We start from the raw sequence: 15892 nt of genomic DNA on the forward strand, positions 1-15892 counted from the left end.
ACGCAACCATCATACCTCTCAGGAAGGAGACGCGTTCTGTCTCCTAGAGATGAACGAACTTTGATGCGAAAAGTGCAAATCAATCCCAGAACAACAGCAAAGGACCCTGTGAAGATGCTGGAGAAAACGGGTACAAAAGTTTTGTATTTTTTATTTCACCTTTATTTAACCAGGTAGGCTATTTGAGAACATGTTCTCATTTTCAACTGCGACCTGGCCAAGATAAAGCAAAGCAGTGCAACACAAACAACAACACAGAGTTACATATGGAATAAACAAACATACAGTCAATAATAAAGTATCTATATCCACAGTAAAACGAGTCCTATATCGACATAACCTGAAAGGCCGCTCAGCAAGGAAGAAGCCACTGCTCCAAAACCGCCATAAAAAAAACTGACTACGGTTTGCAACTGCACATGGGGACAAAGATTGTACTCTTTGGAGAAATGTTCTCTGGTCTGATGAAACAAAAATAGAACTGTTTGGCCATAAAAAAAAAATTGAACTGTTTGGCCATAATGACCATTGTTATGTTTGGAGGAGAAAGGGGGAGGCTTGCAAGCCGATGAACACCATCCCAACCGTAAAGCACTTGCTGCAGGAGGGACAAAATTATGTGAATATATTGAAGCAACATATCAAGACATCAGTCAGGAAGTTAAAGATTGGTTGCAAATGGGTCTTCCAAATGGACAATGACCACAGCATACTTCCAAAGTTGTGGCAAAATGGCTTAAGGACAACAAAGTCAAGGTATTGGAGTGGCCATAACAAAGCCCTGACCTCAATCCTATAGAAAATGTGTGGGCAGAACTGAAAAAGCGTGTGCGAGCAAGGAGGCCTACAAACCTGACTCAGTTACACCAGCTCTGTCAGTGGGAATGGGCCAAAATTCACCCAACTTATTGTGGGAAGCTTGTGGAAGGCTACCCAAAACGTTTGACCCAAGTTAAACAATTTAAAGGCAATGCTACCAAATACTAATTGAGTGTATGTAAACTTCTGACCCACTGGGAATGTGATGAAAGAAATAAAACCTGAAATAAATCATTCTCGCTACTATTATTCTGAAATGTCACATTCTTAATTCATAAAGTGGTGATCCTAACTGACCTAAGACAGGGAATATTTACTAGGATTAAATGTCAGGAATAGTGAAAAACTGAGTTTAAATGTATTTGGCTAAGGTGTATGTAAACTTCCAACTTCAACTGTATATGGGCAACTTCAATGTATTGTGAGTTTCGGAATAGGAACAAGATAAGATTATATTCACTGGCGCACATTCAGGGGAAGAATAGGCTACACAAAGTCAGGATAGAGATTCAGCGGTTTGTATGATCAATTTTTGTATATGTGTTTTTTTATGTTTATACCTTAGTTCATGCAAGCCACAGACTGAAAGACTATTTTAAAGAGAAGAAATGTACATGCTTCATTTTGGCATTGTGACTAGACTTGTACACTTTTTTTCCCTTCAGCTTTTTTACTCTGTTCCACAATCTATAATTCCGTTCCAGCGAAGCCACTCCCCACACTTCAAACCTTGGCTTGATTATAAGAGGCCCCCATGCTATTATGGTTGCCACAGCAACAGGGCGTTCTTGTGTGAACTTTGGGCCGAGCACACAGCACGTATTGTGCCCGACCTTCGACTTCACATTGAAACACAAACTCAACAGGTAACCTCTAGACAGTGTTGCATGTTCCACATAAAACATGACTCAAGGAATTCACAGATCACACCCCCATTTGAGACAAAAATCTTTGTCTCAAATGAGTATGTCATACAATGTTGCCAACTAATTTCTCTCTGTTATTTATCATTTAAATGTTGATATGAGATGCATGCTGCAAGTTCCTTATAACAGTTACACACAGACAGTGAGAGAAAAGAGTGAGAAAGAGAGAGAGAGAGGAATGTGGGACCTGTTTGAGATCCTCAAGATGGTATTCAGCCTGTTGGGGGCGTAGTTGTGTCAGTTATTAGGCCTAGTTCTGATTTAAAACGCAGAGCCCGGCTTGCAAATCAGACTGGACCAGGCGTGTGTGTCAGAAAGGGAGTGTTGTGGGTGTTCATGTTGGCCCTGTCCAGAAACCACCCCTTCTCCCTAGACAGTGGGTCTATATCTGAAAACATTACTCACCGTCAAATCCTTGCTTCCTCTGTCCTTGTTTTTTTGCATTCCTCACCTCCCGTCTTTCCCACTTTGAGAGGAGAGGACTGGAGAAAACAAGTATCAAGGAAGCAAGGAGGAATGTTTTCAGATACAGCCTTGTTGCATGTGTGTGCATGCAGATATACAGATCTTACATACCCTCTCACATCATGTGCATACACTGAATTGCAAAACGACCCCTAGCCCCTACTACACCTGGTCTCTCATGTAGATCTGTGAAGATTGGATAGATGTTTAATATATATATATAGATTGGATAGATGTATAATATATATATATATATATCGATTGGATAGACGTATTATATATATATATATATATATATATATATATAGATTGGATAGATGTATTATATATATATATATATAGATTGGATAGATGTATTATATATATATATATATATATATATATATCGATTGGATAGATGTATAATATATATATATATATTGATTGGATAGACGTATTATATATATATAGATTGGATAGATGTATAATATATATATAGATTGGATAGATGTATTTTATATATATATAGATTGGATAGGTGTATAATATATATGTAGATTGGATAGGTGTATTTTATATATATATAGATTGGATAGGTGTATAATATATATGTAGATTGGATAGGTGTATAATATATATATATAGATTGGATAGATGTATAATGTATTATTAAGCATTATAGTGAAAGTTCTACAGGATTGGCTTGGGAGTATGTTCTAAGGGTCTATGTGGTATTCAGAAACACTCACACAGTTTTTCTTCATGGACATGAATAATCCAGTCCAGACATAGTCCAGTTCAAGTCTTTACTGTGCACCGGGGTGTCTGCGTGCACTGGGTTGTGTCTAATCATGGAGGGTTTCCATCCATTCTCATGGTAATGTGGGAATAGAATAGAGCCTGTGCACTGAGACAAATAGAGAAACCCTTCCATGAGGCTAGAGCAAGACAGGGAAACTACAAGTGGGACTGTACTTTGGAGAATAGGCTGCCTAGGAATGACTGGGCTGACTTGAACCTGTTTGTGGGAGTGTGTGGGCGTGGGGCAGGGTGGAGCAAAGGTGCTTGGCTACAGGTGGGTCTCTCTCTGTCTCTTTCCCTCTTTCATTCACTTAAATTCTCAGCTGAGGTATCAATGTTAATGTCGGCCTTCACAGTATCTGTTCTCTGAACTTTTAAGAAAGGAAGTCATTTTTTAAAGATAAATATGGGCTGTATCGAAACACATCCTGATTTCAGAGTGAAGATTGTTGGCCTGTGTTTGACCCAAGGTCTTTCAATGTAGCATTTTGTGGCGTTAATTGAAGTCTTGTAAAAAAAAATCCTAATGCGGTCCATAGAGGAGTGTGAAGTTGAATGCCGCATCCTTGGCAAAGGACTGGTTGAATCAAAAGCATAACTTTCACTGGTGTTAAACATGTGTGTTAACATTTCCCATCCAGTTCGCATAGAGGATATTTGTGCTCTACCTCTCATCTCAAGTTTGTCCTGCAACCCAGGCTTTCATTTGGTTCAGAGGACTAGCTTAATAAGCCAACTTGCCTGAGACCTGAAGACACACATTTACGCGTCGAACACTTGTGGAGAAGTCTGTCAATAATAAAGCGCTGCTCTGCCTTCTTAACAACACTATCAACAAGGCAGGTCCAACAGGCCCAGAGGGACTTTAAGGAAAATTGCAGTTGGCTCAGAACAGGGCAGCACGGCTGCCACTTAAAAGTACACGGAGAGCTAACATTAATGACATGCATGTCAATCTCTTATGGTTCAAAGTAGAAGAGAGATTGACGTCTTCACTACTTGTTTTCGTAAGTGTTGACAAGCTGAATCAAATTAAATCACATTTTATTGGTCACATACACATGGTTAGCAGATAGCGAAATGCTTCTAGTTCCGACAGTGCAGTAATGTCTAACAAGTAATCTTAACAATCTCACAACAACTACCTTATACACACAAGTGTAAAGGGATGAATAAGAATATGTACATATAAATATATGAATGAGCGATGGCCGTGCGGCATAGGCAAGATGCAGTAGACGGTATAGAGTACAGTATATACATATGAGATAAGTAATGTAGGATATGTAGATGTTATTAAAGTGCCGTTATTTAAAGTGACTAGTGATACCTTTATTAAATCAATTTATTAGAGTGGCCAGAGATTTGAGTCAGTATGTTGGCAGCAGCCACTCAATGTTAGTGATGGCTGTTTAACGGTCTCATGGCCTTGAGATAGAAGCTTTTAGAAGATAAAACCTAACTTAACTGCCCTTCACTGACATGGAGGTAGTCTATTTAAAGAGTGCAAGGTATATAGCAGCCTATAGCCTAATTCTGTCTGTCAAACAGGTAGACCTACCTCTTATTTCTTAAATAGGAAGAATCAGGCTCCAAACACAAAGCCCTGTTGTTGTTAGTAAAGTCTAATAAGAATTTAGACGGTTGGCATTAATTGTGCCTACTCAAATTTGCCTACTTTCAGCACCATGAGCTGTCCATTTCTGATTGATTGGGCCGCGGCTGCTGCTTCAAGTTTCAGCACCACAATGTAAGTTACTCGAATCTGGCGTATTGTGAGGTCAATAACTCTGATAAATACGTCATAAGCAAGAAACATATTGTTTTTATTCAAATCAATTATAGTAGTAGCAAGCTATCAAAGTTGACCTCCGGTCCTCCTCCTCCTTCTCTTCGCCCTTTCCTTCTCAAACTGAACAGAACATAGGCTATAGGCTAGTTCACACGCAAGATATTACATTTTTTGAAGAAGAAAAATTCAAATAACTATTTGACTCTCCTGAACTGCCTACACAGCACAGCATTGGTTAGGCAGCGCAAAAAAAAACAATCAACAAGAGCAGTGCATGCCTGGGCTCAAGGTTGCAATATCCAGTGCAGTGTGTAATGCAGCCTAGTTTTATTTACGCTATCCCAGTAGTGCAAAAGACTCAAGTCAATTTTCTTAGAAATATATCTTTGCTCTTTTCTTCTCTGCGCATACACTTCTCGTAGACTATGGATCAGTTGATTGAGACCACACTAAATAGCCTATAGGCACACTTGATGGTTCATCCCTTAATTACCCATTCTGACACTCACTGTAACTCCTTGCTAAGAGTCTCAGTGAGCTCACTGGCTGTAGGTGATTATGTGTAGAGTGTGCAATCATCAGCATACATAGTCATTTTAGCTTCTTGTAAGACCAGTGGCAAATCATTTGTAAAAATAGAGAAGGCAACTGCCCTGAGGGACACTGCATATCTGATGTTGGAGAAGCTTCCATTAAAGAATACTCTCTGAGTTCTATTGGATAAGTAACTCTCCAACCGTGTGATGGCAGGTGATATAAACATTTTCAATAACAAATGATGATCAATAATGTCAAAGGCTCCACTGAAAGCAAATAATACAGCTCCATCAATCATCTTATTATCCATTTATTTTAGTTTATCGTCAGTCATCTGAGTCAGCGCAGTACAAGTTGAGTGTACATATAACTACAAGACCTGAGCATGTAAGCAAAGTATCTAAATCAAACTGGGCTACAAGGTAATAATATTAAATGAATGTCATATGGGTGAGAAGTGTATTCCCTGCCCTGTCACCTTTGTTTGTTTCGCAGCCCCTTTCCATTTTTCCTTTGTAGCACTGATTCTGCAGATAGCAGCTACTTTGAGGAGTTTTACTTCCTCACAATATATAGTTGTCTCAACTACTTTGATTGAATGCACTTTCTTGTAAGTTTCTCATAGAGCTCCTGACAATGATTGAATTGTTTTGAGATGGAAGTGGGAACATCTGTGTGTATTGGGTGTTGTGACTTTCATTAATCTGATGACTGTTATTTATTTAATCCACTAACTATGTTTTATTGTTACCCGATTTTAATTAAATTAATCATGTAACAATTAACTCATTAGGAATTTGGGGCATCACTTTAAATAGTTACCATCTCCCGAAATGAACTCTATATGGTATTTACCTATAACATCCATAAAACAGCCAACATATTAATCATAACCTCTTGTCATATCATCATTCTGAGCAGTCGTAACATCATGCATCTGCAAAAAACCCAGCCTTACTCATGATTCAGTACTACACAAATTGGTTTATTTATTTACTAGCTAACTAAATAATAACACAGGATTAACACACATAGATTATTGACTAGAAACTTAGTCCGCTAGGGACCTGTTTCTATCGTATTAACACAATATGATGACTTGTTACAACAGAGATGGGGGAGGGGGGGAGGAGAGAGAAAGAGACACTTATCATGGATACATTTGACAACTATTCTCACATTAATAATATACTTTGCACACGAACCGCCGCCCATTATGAAATCATGAATGTATTTATGTGTGAATGCCTTTGTTTGCCGTTTATCTCTGTCGGAACCAGGCCATCTTAGGAAAGATGTGGGTTGGCCTTTTCAGCTGCACGCTTGAAAGGCTCTGATTGTCCGAAAGGGTCCGGACAAGTCTCTTCTATTGTTGTTCTCTCTGGAAGATAGCCATTGGTGGTGGGAGAATATGGTGATTTGAAACTCGTAGTAGGGTGGGATGGTTTGAAGAGTCGTAGGATGGGATGGTTTGAAGAGTCGTAGGATGGTGCCTCTTAGATTCGCTTTTCTCTATCTGACTTAGGACAGCAAATTAGCCGTACCAGTGACTGTATGGGAAATGAGCTTCTCGCCTACACCTCGTGTCGATTATTCAGGGTTCAGGATTCCGACCACTTTACACGCACAGCTGCAACCTGGCAATGTTCTGGTCTGAAGATTGATTTCTCTCCCAAGCCTTTATGCACGCTAGGCAAAAGGGGACGGTTCCGTCAGTCTGACACGCTCTCTGTCCTCACTCGGGGCGTGGTTACTTAACTTGCAATCATATCCTTTGCACAGTATCTGTTATGACTCCTAAAATTATTCATATCTTAACAAAAATACTTTCCAAATATTTCATATTCTAAGCACAGCGTATTGGATGGAAGCTTGACAGATAGAGTTACAAGGTACAGTATTTCATCTATACAATGACATCATAAAATGAAAACCCATATGACATTAGTTTTCTATAGCTCCCCACTGACCTTTTCCCACATTGTTAAAAATATTGTTCCACTATTCACATTTTTGAACGTGTTAGTTTCGGCAGGAAAAAGTCTGTTAACAAAGAACATTCCTTGGGTTAAATACTGGAAGGGGAAAGAAAGTCTCCTTCTCCTGTAATTTACAACAGGGTGTAAACTGTTGACCATCCAGCAGCCCCCTCCCCTCTCTGTGGGAGAGAGAGAGAGACCTGGTTAGTCATCCCACACCAGTCTGATCTGACCCATTCACAGGACTGTCATGACATGGCTATATATTTTATATTATTTGTATTGCCTGGCAGGTAGTCGTTACCTGAGCCTCCCTGCCACCTCTTGCATCCTAGGATAAGCAGCCAGAAGAACCACAGCCCTTGCACCTGACTTTCTGTTGTCCTCACCCCGACTATCTTAGCCACTGACTCAGTGAGCCAGTATTGTCAGACACAGATTAAAGCACATACCATTACTAGGAGCAACACCAGATGCACTGGGAGCTCGACTAGACCCATGCGACAGAGAGAAAAAGAGGCAGAAAGACCGAGACACAGACGGAGACACAGAGATGGAGACACAGAGGGAGAGTGAGGGAAAGAGACACATAGAGAAACACTGAGCAAGAGAGACACGGAGAGAGAAAGAATGAGAGAGAGACAGATACTGGGACCCAAAGAGAGAGAGACACAGAGACACAGAGAGACACACGCAAAGAGAGGGAGAGAGAGAGAGAGAGAGAGAGAGAAAGAAAGAAAGAAAGAAAGAAAGAAAGAAAGAGAAAGAAAGAAAAGGCTGCGCGAGAGACTGATGGAGACCAAGACATAGAGGGAGAGAGACACAGGGAGACCGAGAAACAGAAAGAAAGAGACTGATGGAGACCAAGACATAGAGGGAGAGAGACACAGGGAGACCAAGACACAGAAAGAAAGAGACTGAAAGAGAGCGAGACAGAGAGACACACACAGAGAAAGACAGAGAGATGCACACAGAGAGCGAGAGAGAGAGGGAGAGAAAGAAAGACAGAGGGAGAGAGATACAGAGAGAAAGAGACACAGAGGAAGAGAAAGAGACACAGGGGGAGAGAGGGAGAGAGCACCCCTCATCACTGTCAAACGCTCCCTAAAACACTTCTGCGAGCAGGCCTTTCTAATCGACCTGGCCCGGGTATCCTGGAAGGATATTGACCTCATCCCGCCAGTAGAGGATGCCTGGTTATTCTTTAAAAGTGCCTTCCTCACCATCTTAAATAAGCATGCCCCTTTTTTTTTTTATGAACCAGGAACAGATATAGCCCTTGGTTCACTCCAGACCTGACTGCCATTGACCAGCACAAAAACATCCTGTGGCATTCTGCATTAGCATCGAATAGCCCCCGTGATATGCAACTTTTCAGGGAAGTTAGGAACCAATATACACAGGCAGTTAGGAAAGCTAAGGCTAACTTTTTCAAACATAAATTTGCATCCTGTAGCACAAACTCAAAAAAGTTCTGGGACACTGTAAAGTCCATGGAGAATAAGAGCACCTCTTCCCAGCTGCCCAGTGCACTGAGGCTAGGAAACACTGTCACCACCGATAAATCCATTGTAATTGAGAATTTCAATTAAAAAAAATATACGGCTGGCCATGCTTTCCACCTGGCTACCCCCACCCCGGTCAACCCCCCCACAGCATTTCGCCCAAGCCTCTCCCATTTCTCCTTCACCCAAATCCAGATAGTTGATGTTCTGAAAGAGCTGCAAAATCTGGACACCTACAAATCAGCCGGGCTAGACAATATGGACCCTTTCTTTCTAAAATGATCTGCCGAAATTGTTGCAACCCCTATTACTAGCCTGTTCAACCTCTCTTTCGTATCGTCTGAGATTCCCAAAGATTGGAAAGCTGCTGCGATCATCCCCTTCTTCAAAGGGGGAGACACTCTAGACCCAAACTGCTCAAGACATATATCCATCCTGCCCTGCCTTTCTAAAGTCTTCGAAAGCCAAGTTAATAAACAGATCACCGACCATTTCGAATCCCACCGTACCTTCTCCGCTATGCAATCTGGTTTCCGAGCTGGTCATGGGTGCACCTCAGCCACGCTCAAGGTCCTAAACAATATCATAACCGCCATCAATAAAAGACAATAGTGTGCAGCCGTCTTCATCGAAGGTCAGCATCCCGGAGTCGCCTCTTCGCTGTTGACGTTGAGATTGGTGTTTTGCGGGTACTATTTAATGAAGCTGCCAGTTGAGGACTTGTGAGGCGTCTGTTTCTCAAACTAGACAGGTGTGCCTTGTTAATTTGTTGAATTTATTTCCTTCTTAATGCGTTTAAACCAATCAGTTGTTTTGTGACAAGCTAGGGGTGGTATACAGAAGATAGCCCTATTTTGTAAAAGACCAAGTCAATATTATGTCAAGAGCTCAAATAAGCAAAGAGAAATGACAGTCCTTCATTACTTTAAGACGTGGTCAGTCAATACAGAAAATATCAAGAACTTTGAAAGTTTCTTCAAGTGCAGTCGCAAAAACCATCAAGAGCTATGATGAAACTGGCTCTCATGAAGACCGCCTCAGGAAAGGAAGACCCAGAGTTACCTCTGCTGCAGAGGATAAGTTCATTAGACTTACCAGCCTCAGAAATTGCAGCCCAAATAAATGCTTCACAGAGTTCAAGTAACAGACACATGTTCAGAGAAGACTGCGTGAATCAGGCTTTCATGGTCGAATTGCTGCAAAGAAACCACTATTGAAGGACACCAATAAGAAGAAGAGACTTGCTTGGGCCAAAAAAACCCGAGCAATGGACATTATACCGGTGGAAATCTGTCCTTTGGTCTGATGAGTCCAAATGTGAGTTTAGATGGATTGGGAAAAGGTGGGCCGCAGAGTGAAGGAAAAGCAGCCAACACGTGCTCAGCATATGTGGGAACTCCTTCAAGACTGTTGGAAAAGCATTACAGGTGAAGCTGGTTGAGTGAATGCAAAGATTAAATAAAAATAAAAATAAAATATGAAATATATATATTTTTTTACACTTTTTTGGTTACTACATGATTCCATATGTGTTATTTCATAGTTTTGATGTCTTCACTATTAAATAGTAAACAAAAAAAATAACAGCTTGAATGAGTAGTTGTGTCCAATCTTTTTACTGGTACTCTGTGTGTGTGTGTGTATATATGTATACACTGCTCAAAAAACTAAAGGGAACACTTAAACAACACAATGTAACTCCAAGTCAATCACACTTCTGTGAAATCAAACTGTCCACTTAGGAAGCAACACTGATTGACAATAAATTTCACATGCTGTTGTGCAAATGGAATAGACAAAAGGTGGAAATTATAGGCAATTAGCAAGACACCCCCAATAAAGGAGTGGTTCTGCAGGTGGTGACCACAGACCACTTCTCAGTTCCTATGCTTCCTGGCTGATGTTTTGGTCACTTTTGAATGCTGGCGGTGCTTTCACTCTAGTGGTAGCATGAGACGGAGTCTACAACCCACACAAGTGGCTCAGGTAGTGCAGCTCATCCAGGATGGCACATCAATGCGAGCTGTGGCAAGAAGGTTTGCTGTGTCTGTCAGCGTAGTGTCCAGAGCATGGAGGCGCTACCAGGAGACAGGCCAGTACATCAGGAGACGTGGAGGAGGCCGTAGGAGGGCAACAACCCAGCAGCAGGACTGCTACCTCCGCCTTTGTGCAAGGAGGAGCACTGCCAGAGCCCTGCAAAATGACCTCCAGCAGGCCACAAATGTGCATAAGGATGACAGCAGTGGTGTAGTCTACAGCGATACGGATATCACTTATTATTGATATCTACATAGCGTATTGAGGTGAATCACACTGCTGCTCTCTCATTTAGCTATTTGCGCCTTACGGATTGTGGTTGTTGTGGATGACTGTTAAGAAATCTAAATGTGTATTTGAACCCAAGAAGTTTAAGCTGCCCATTGTTTTTTAAACCAGTGGACAGCCAGTGAAAAACCCATAAAGTAAAATGTAACATCCATATATGGCCAACTATATCAACTTTAACATTGATTAATCCTACAATAGATGTTGTTCAATTGGTAACATACATTTTTGTCTTCTAAAGCCTCTTAAGTGGAAAGTAATCTAAAAGCAACTGAATGTAATCAGATTACGTTACTGGGTTTGGGTAATCCAAAAGTTACATTACTGATTACAATTCTGAACAGGTAACTAGTAACTATAACGGATTACATTTAGAAAGTATCCAACCCAACCCTGGTAACCACTTCATATTTGGACACCCTCCTTGTACAGTAGCCCTATTATTAATAATAGAAACAGTCCTGACCAAATACTGAACAAAAACGGGAAGGAGTTAGTGCATCTCTGTCGAATATTAGGCCTGTACAGGGTTTGGAGGCTTTGCTCATTTAAAAACAACTCTTCTAATGATTCAGCAACATTACACATTTGCTGTGGTGTAGTGACACAGGTTGACATTATGTCTACTCCTGAGACCCCATCCTAGTAAAGAAAAAAAAAAGTAGTGTTTTATTGTCACATACCGGAGGGGTGCAGTGAAATGTGTTGTTTGATAATGACTGTAATTATATTTTAATAGACAGACCCTAATCTGATAATATATTATACTTTTGGTATCAACCCTGGTCCCCTTGCCTTTATCCTCTGTCCATGCTCCCCCCACTCCTAAATTCCCAGTTTCCCTCTGTCCCATCCATACTCCACTCTCTCCTTTTTGCTTGATTGTATATCTTTGTTTATGCTTTCCATATTCCCAGATGTATTATTCATCCCTTGTGCCTTTCTCCCTCTTTCCTTTATCCATGTCCCTCCTCTTCCTTATGTTCTTCACTCTCATCTCTCTATCTAGTCTCCCGCCCACTCTTTACGTACTCTTGATAGTTTCCATTCCCACATCCCTTCCTTTCCCACCCGTTAATTCCTGACTTTCTTTCTCCCTCTATCCCCGCAGTCCTCTTTTCTCCTCTCCGTTCCTAAAACTGTCCTCCTTCCCATCCCTCGTCTCTCCGCTGTCCCACTGAGGCCTATATCTCACTAGCTGCTGTCATAGTCTATTGTGCCATTGACAAAGAGCCGAGTCCACTCCGGTCCATAGCCCATTCAGAAGGCTCAGCAGTGCGTGAAACGGGCTCTCCGTCCGTTCCCATACACCACAGAGACCAGCCATTGACACCAGAGATCTAGATGAAAGTCTAGCCTGACATGTCTAAAGAAAATGGGTCTTGTTCGAAAATTGTTTATAACCAGGGAGTATAAAGGCCTAATCAGAAGAGTGGAATTAATTGTATTTTTCTCCACTGCTCCTCAGGTGCTTAACGTTCACGGCAAGTATGCTTGTTGACATGCTAACTTTCACATTCAATTCCATTCAGTAACCATGAAATCTCTTTCTCTCTTTCCCCCCTCTCTATTTTCTCGCTTTTTTTTCTTTCAGAGATGACCCTCCTGTCGACCCAGCCCAAGTGCCTGGAGTCAACCCCGGTCTCTGCAGTGGTGGCCATCGAGGACCCCGAGCAGAGGATGCTGGAGAAAAGGTCAAAGGTCATAGAAGAGCTGCTGCAGACAGAGAAGGACTACATCAAGGACCTGCAGATGTGTGTCAAGGAGATTATCCAACCACTCCAACGCAAACAGGTACACACACTACTAGAACTAGTAGAAGAAGACAATTTGACTACTTCGAAATGGAGATGCCTCAATGGCGCTGCCTGTGAGTTCACAGTCGCCATAATGGGACAGATACAACATTGCGTCCTCTATCATTCTTTATGGATTTTAATGGTCAGCTTCAAAACAATAAATATTACACCCAATTTATGAAGACATATGCCACTATTATAGACATTATAAGCTTCACAGAGCTTATGTATTGCACATCTAACTGATATATACACACGCACCTATGCACACACTATTATGTCATTCGAAAATGTTTACCCAACTGCCCAGAGACAACATATTAAAAAACAAATACATCTGGCACATTTGCAGAGTTGTTGATTCATGTGCATTGTCCATGTAAAAAAAAAAAAAATGATTCAAAAAAGTTCAGTAAATATTTCTGTACCTCTACTCATCCTAAAGGTGCAGAACATTGACTTTGACGGTCTATTTGGCAACATCAGCTCTGTGATCGACCTCTCGCGTCGTCTCTTCAAGACCCTCCAGGACACTGACTCCATTGGTAATGCCAACCCTAGACTGTTTTTGTTAGCGAACGTAATGACTCAATTATTAGAAAAACTTGAAAGATGTGCCTCCCACTAAGTCTGACTGAGAGCCAACTCAAAGTCCTCTTGGAGAGGCTGTTGGCACGATGCATCGATAATAAAGGGGTATGTGCTTTAACTGGTTGGTTCTTCCTCACTCAAACACCCACATGTACAGCCACGCACATCCCCCGAGCGCCGCTCCCTTCCATGACAACTGTTGTATTTTCAAATCCTAACAATGAGAGGTCTCAATCCCTCAGGGGGAAAATAACATTTGAGAGAACCAATTAAAAATCTCTCAATTTCAAGGCGAATATTGCATCAACAAATGGACTCCTTTCCAGACCAGTGTGTCACAGCTCTCCCTCGCTGTGTACCTCGTGGGTCACGTCAGCTAGGCTTCCTCCCACTATGGCCATCACACACTTGACTTTGGGTCATACTGTTTGGTGGGACATGGTAGACTTAAAGAAATAATCTAGACAAAAGTCCCACACCAGTTTTCCATGACTTTCTTTAAAGGATAAGTTCATATTTTTTCAACCAAATCTCTATGTTTGATGTAAATGGCATGTTATAGAAGAGTCCAGACATGTTTTTGGCGATTTCACTGGGTTTTGAGAAACTTACTTATGCTCATTCTGCAGTGTAGTATATTCCATTGTGTTGGACTCGAGCAATACTTCCCTGTGTAGCCAGCACATGCACACACGGTAAAGTATCACTCGAGTCCAACAAAATGGAATAGAACATTGTGGAAAAAGTTTAGAATCACACAATGTCACGTGTAAAACATCTAAAGACCTGCATCACTATACTGAGAGCGTTGCCGTTTCTAAAGCGACGTATTTGGGTGTTATTGGAGCTTTTGTTCATGTTTTAGCCGTGCCCTGGTAGTGCAGAATGAGCATGAGGGACTATATCGCTGGTTGGGGTAAGTTTCTCAAAACCAAGTGACTCCTCTATAACATGCTATTTACATAACACATTTAGATGTGGTTGAAAAATATGAACTTTACCTTTTAAGAATTGATAAATGAGGAACAGTAGAATGACAGTGGTATTGCTCTGTTGCGTTTCCCAGGAAAGGTGTTCCTGGACTTTAAGGTAGAGCTCGAGGAGGTGTACAAGATCTACTGTCAGAACCACGACGACGCCATCTCTCTCCTGGAAATGTACGAGAAGGACGAGAGCATCCAGAGGCACGTGCTGGAGTGCCTGGAGAAACTCAGGTGACTACACACAAACCAAACAGAGAAGATGTATAGCCTGAGAGAGAGACCACAGTCCCGTCCAGAAGCCCATACCACCATGGGCAGATCTGAAACAATTAGATAAGTGTAAGCAATGTGGCTCAAATTCCACCTGAGGGAAATTTAGAGGTACTACCACATTGCTTGAACCAATCCAACTATTTCAGATCTACATACGTGTCTAAGGGGTAGAAGTTAGTGTTTTTTGGGACAAGGCCAATAAGTGCTATCAGGTCAATTCCATTTTAATGCAATGCATTTGTGAGATAAATAGTTATTATTAAGGTTTTAAAAGTACAATTTTCAATTAAGGAATATTTTATTTTATTTTATTTTATTGTAATTTCAGTTAACTTCCTGATTTCACCGGAATGAATGACATTGACTCCGACCCTGCTCTCAACAATGTATAGTGCCTTCTTTTTTCCGTCTCCTCTCTTTCAAAATGCTGGATGCCACCAGTATTTTTCCCCCTACATGTACCCAGTCATTTCACATCGATGTAGATGAAGAAAAGGAGACGAGGAAGACACTTCAGATTGCTGAGATATACCCCACGGTTGCGTCACAATTCTCTTACGTAACCTCAACCCATCCTTTCATTGCTTTGGATTGAAACCTGTTTTTTTTAGTTTACCAGCAACCGTGAATGAAAGGACACAAGGAAAGGGAGTTATATTCAAAAGAGAATTGGGACATACTAAAACAAAGCATTGTTTCATGAGACGTTTTACTATTTTGACTTGCATGTGAATTGATAGAGAAACCTTACTCACCCTTCTGCAATGAGTGGCGTGTTTGTGTGTGAGCTTGTCTACTTGTGACATCAACATCTAGAAAAAAATTATACATTGACCATATGGATGCACCATGTTGTTGAAAATGGATTGTAATGGAAACCGTATTGTTGTCATAGAAATCTCACCTCATTGAGGATGAGAGATGGAATACTTTGTACTGGGTTTTTAGACTGTTGGAATAGTATAGCCTGATCACATTCTCTTTGTCCTGGGTTTTTAGACTTATGGAATAGTATAGCCTGATCACATTCTCTTTGTACTGGGTTTTTAGACTTATGGAATAGTATAGCCTGATCACATCCTCTTTGTACTGGGTTTTTAGACTTATGAAATAGTATA

At 41.0% G+C, this 15892-nt stretch overlaps 1 protein-coding gene across 2 annotated transcripts in view; it reads left to right on the top strand.

The window, feature by feature from the left end:
• The window catches only part of dnmbp (dynamin binding protein), a 133963-nt gene that overhangs the window by 97115 nt on the left and 20956 nt on the right, over window positions 1-15892 (top strand). For both annotated transcript variants that reach the window (XM_071346969.1, XM_071346970.1), the window contains 3 exons: window positions 12723-12922; window positions 13373-13472; window positions 14585-14732. In XM_071346969.1, the coding sequence (XP_071203070.1) occupies window positions 12723-12922; window positions 13373-13472; window positions 14585-14732 (448 nt within the window). The remainder of the gene's footprint in view (window positions 1-12722; window positions 12923-13372; window positions 13473-14584; window positions 14733-15892) is intronic.

The sequence above is a fragment of the Salvelinus alpinus genome, chromosome 17 (genome assembly GCF_045679555.1).
Source record: "Salvelinus alpinus chromosome 17, SLU_Salpinus.1, whole genome shotgun sequence".
In the NCBI taxonomy this organism is placed as follows: Eukaryota; Metazoa; Chordata; class Actinopteri; order Salmoniformes; family Salmonidae; genus Salvelinus; species Salvelinus alpinus.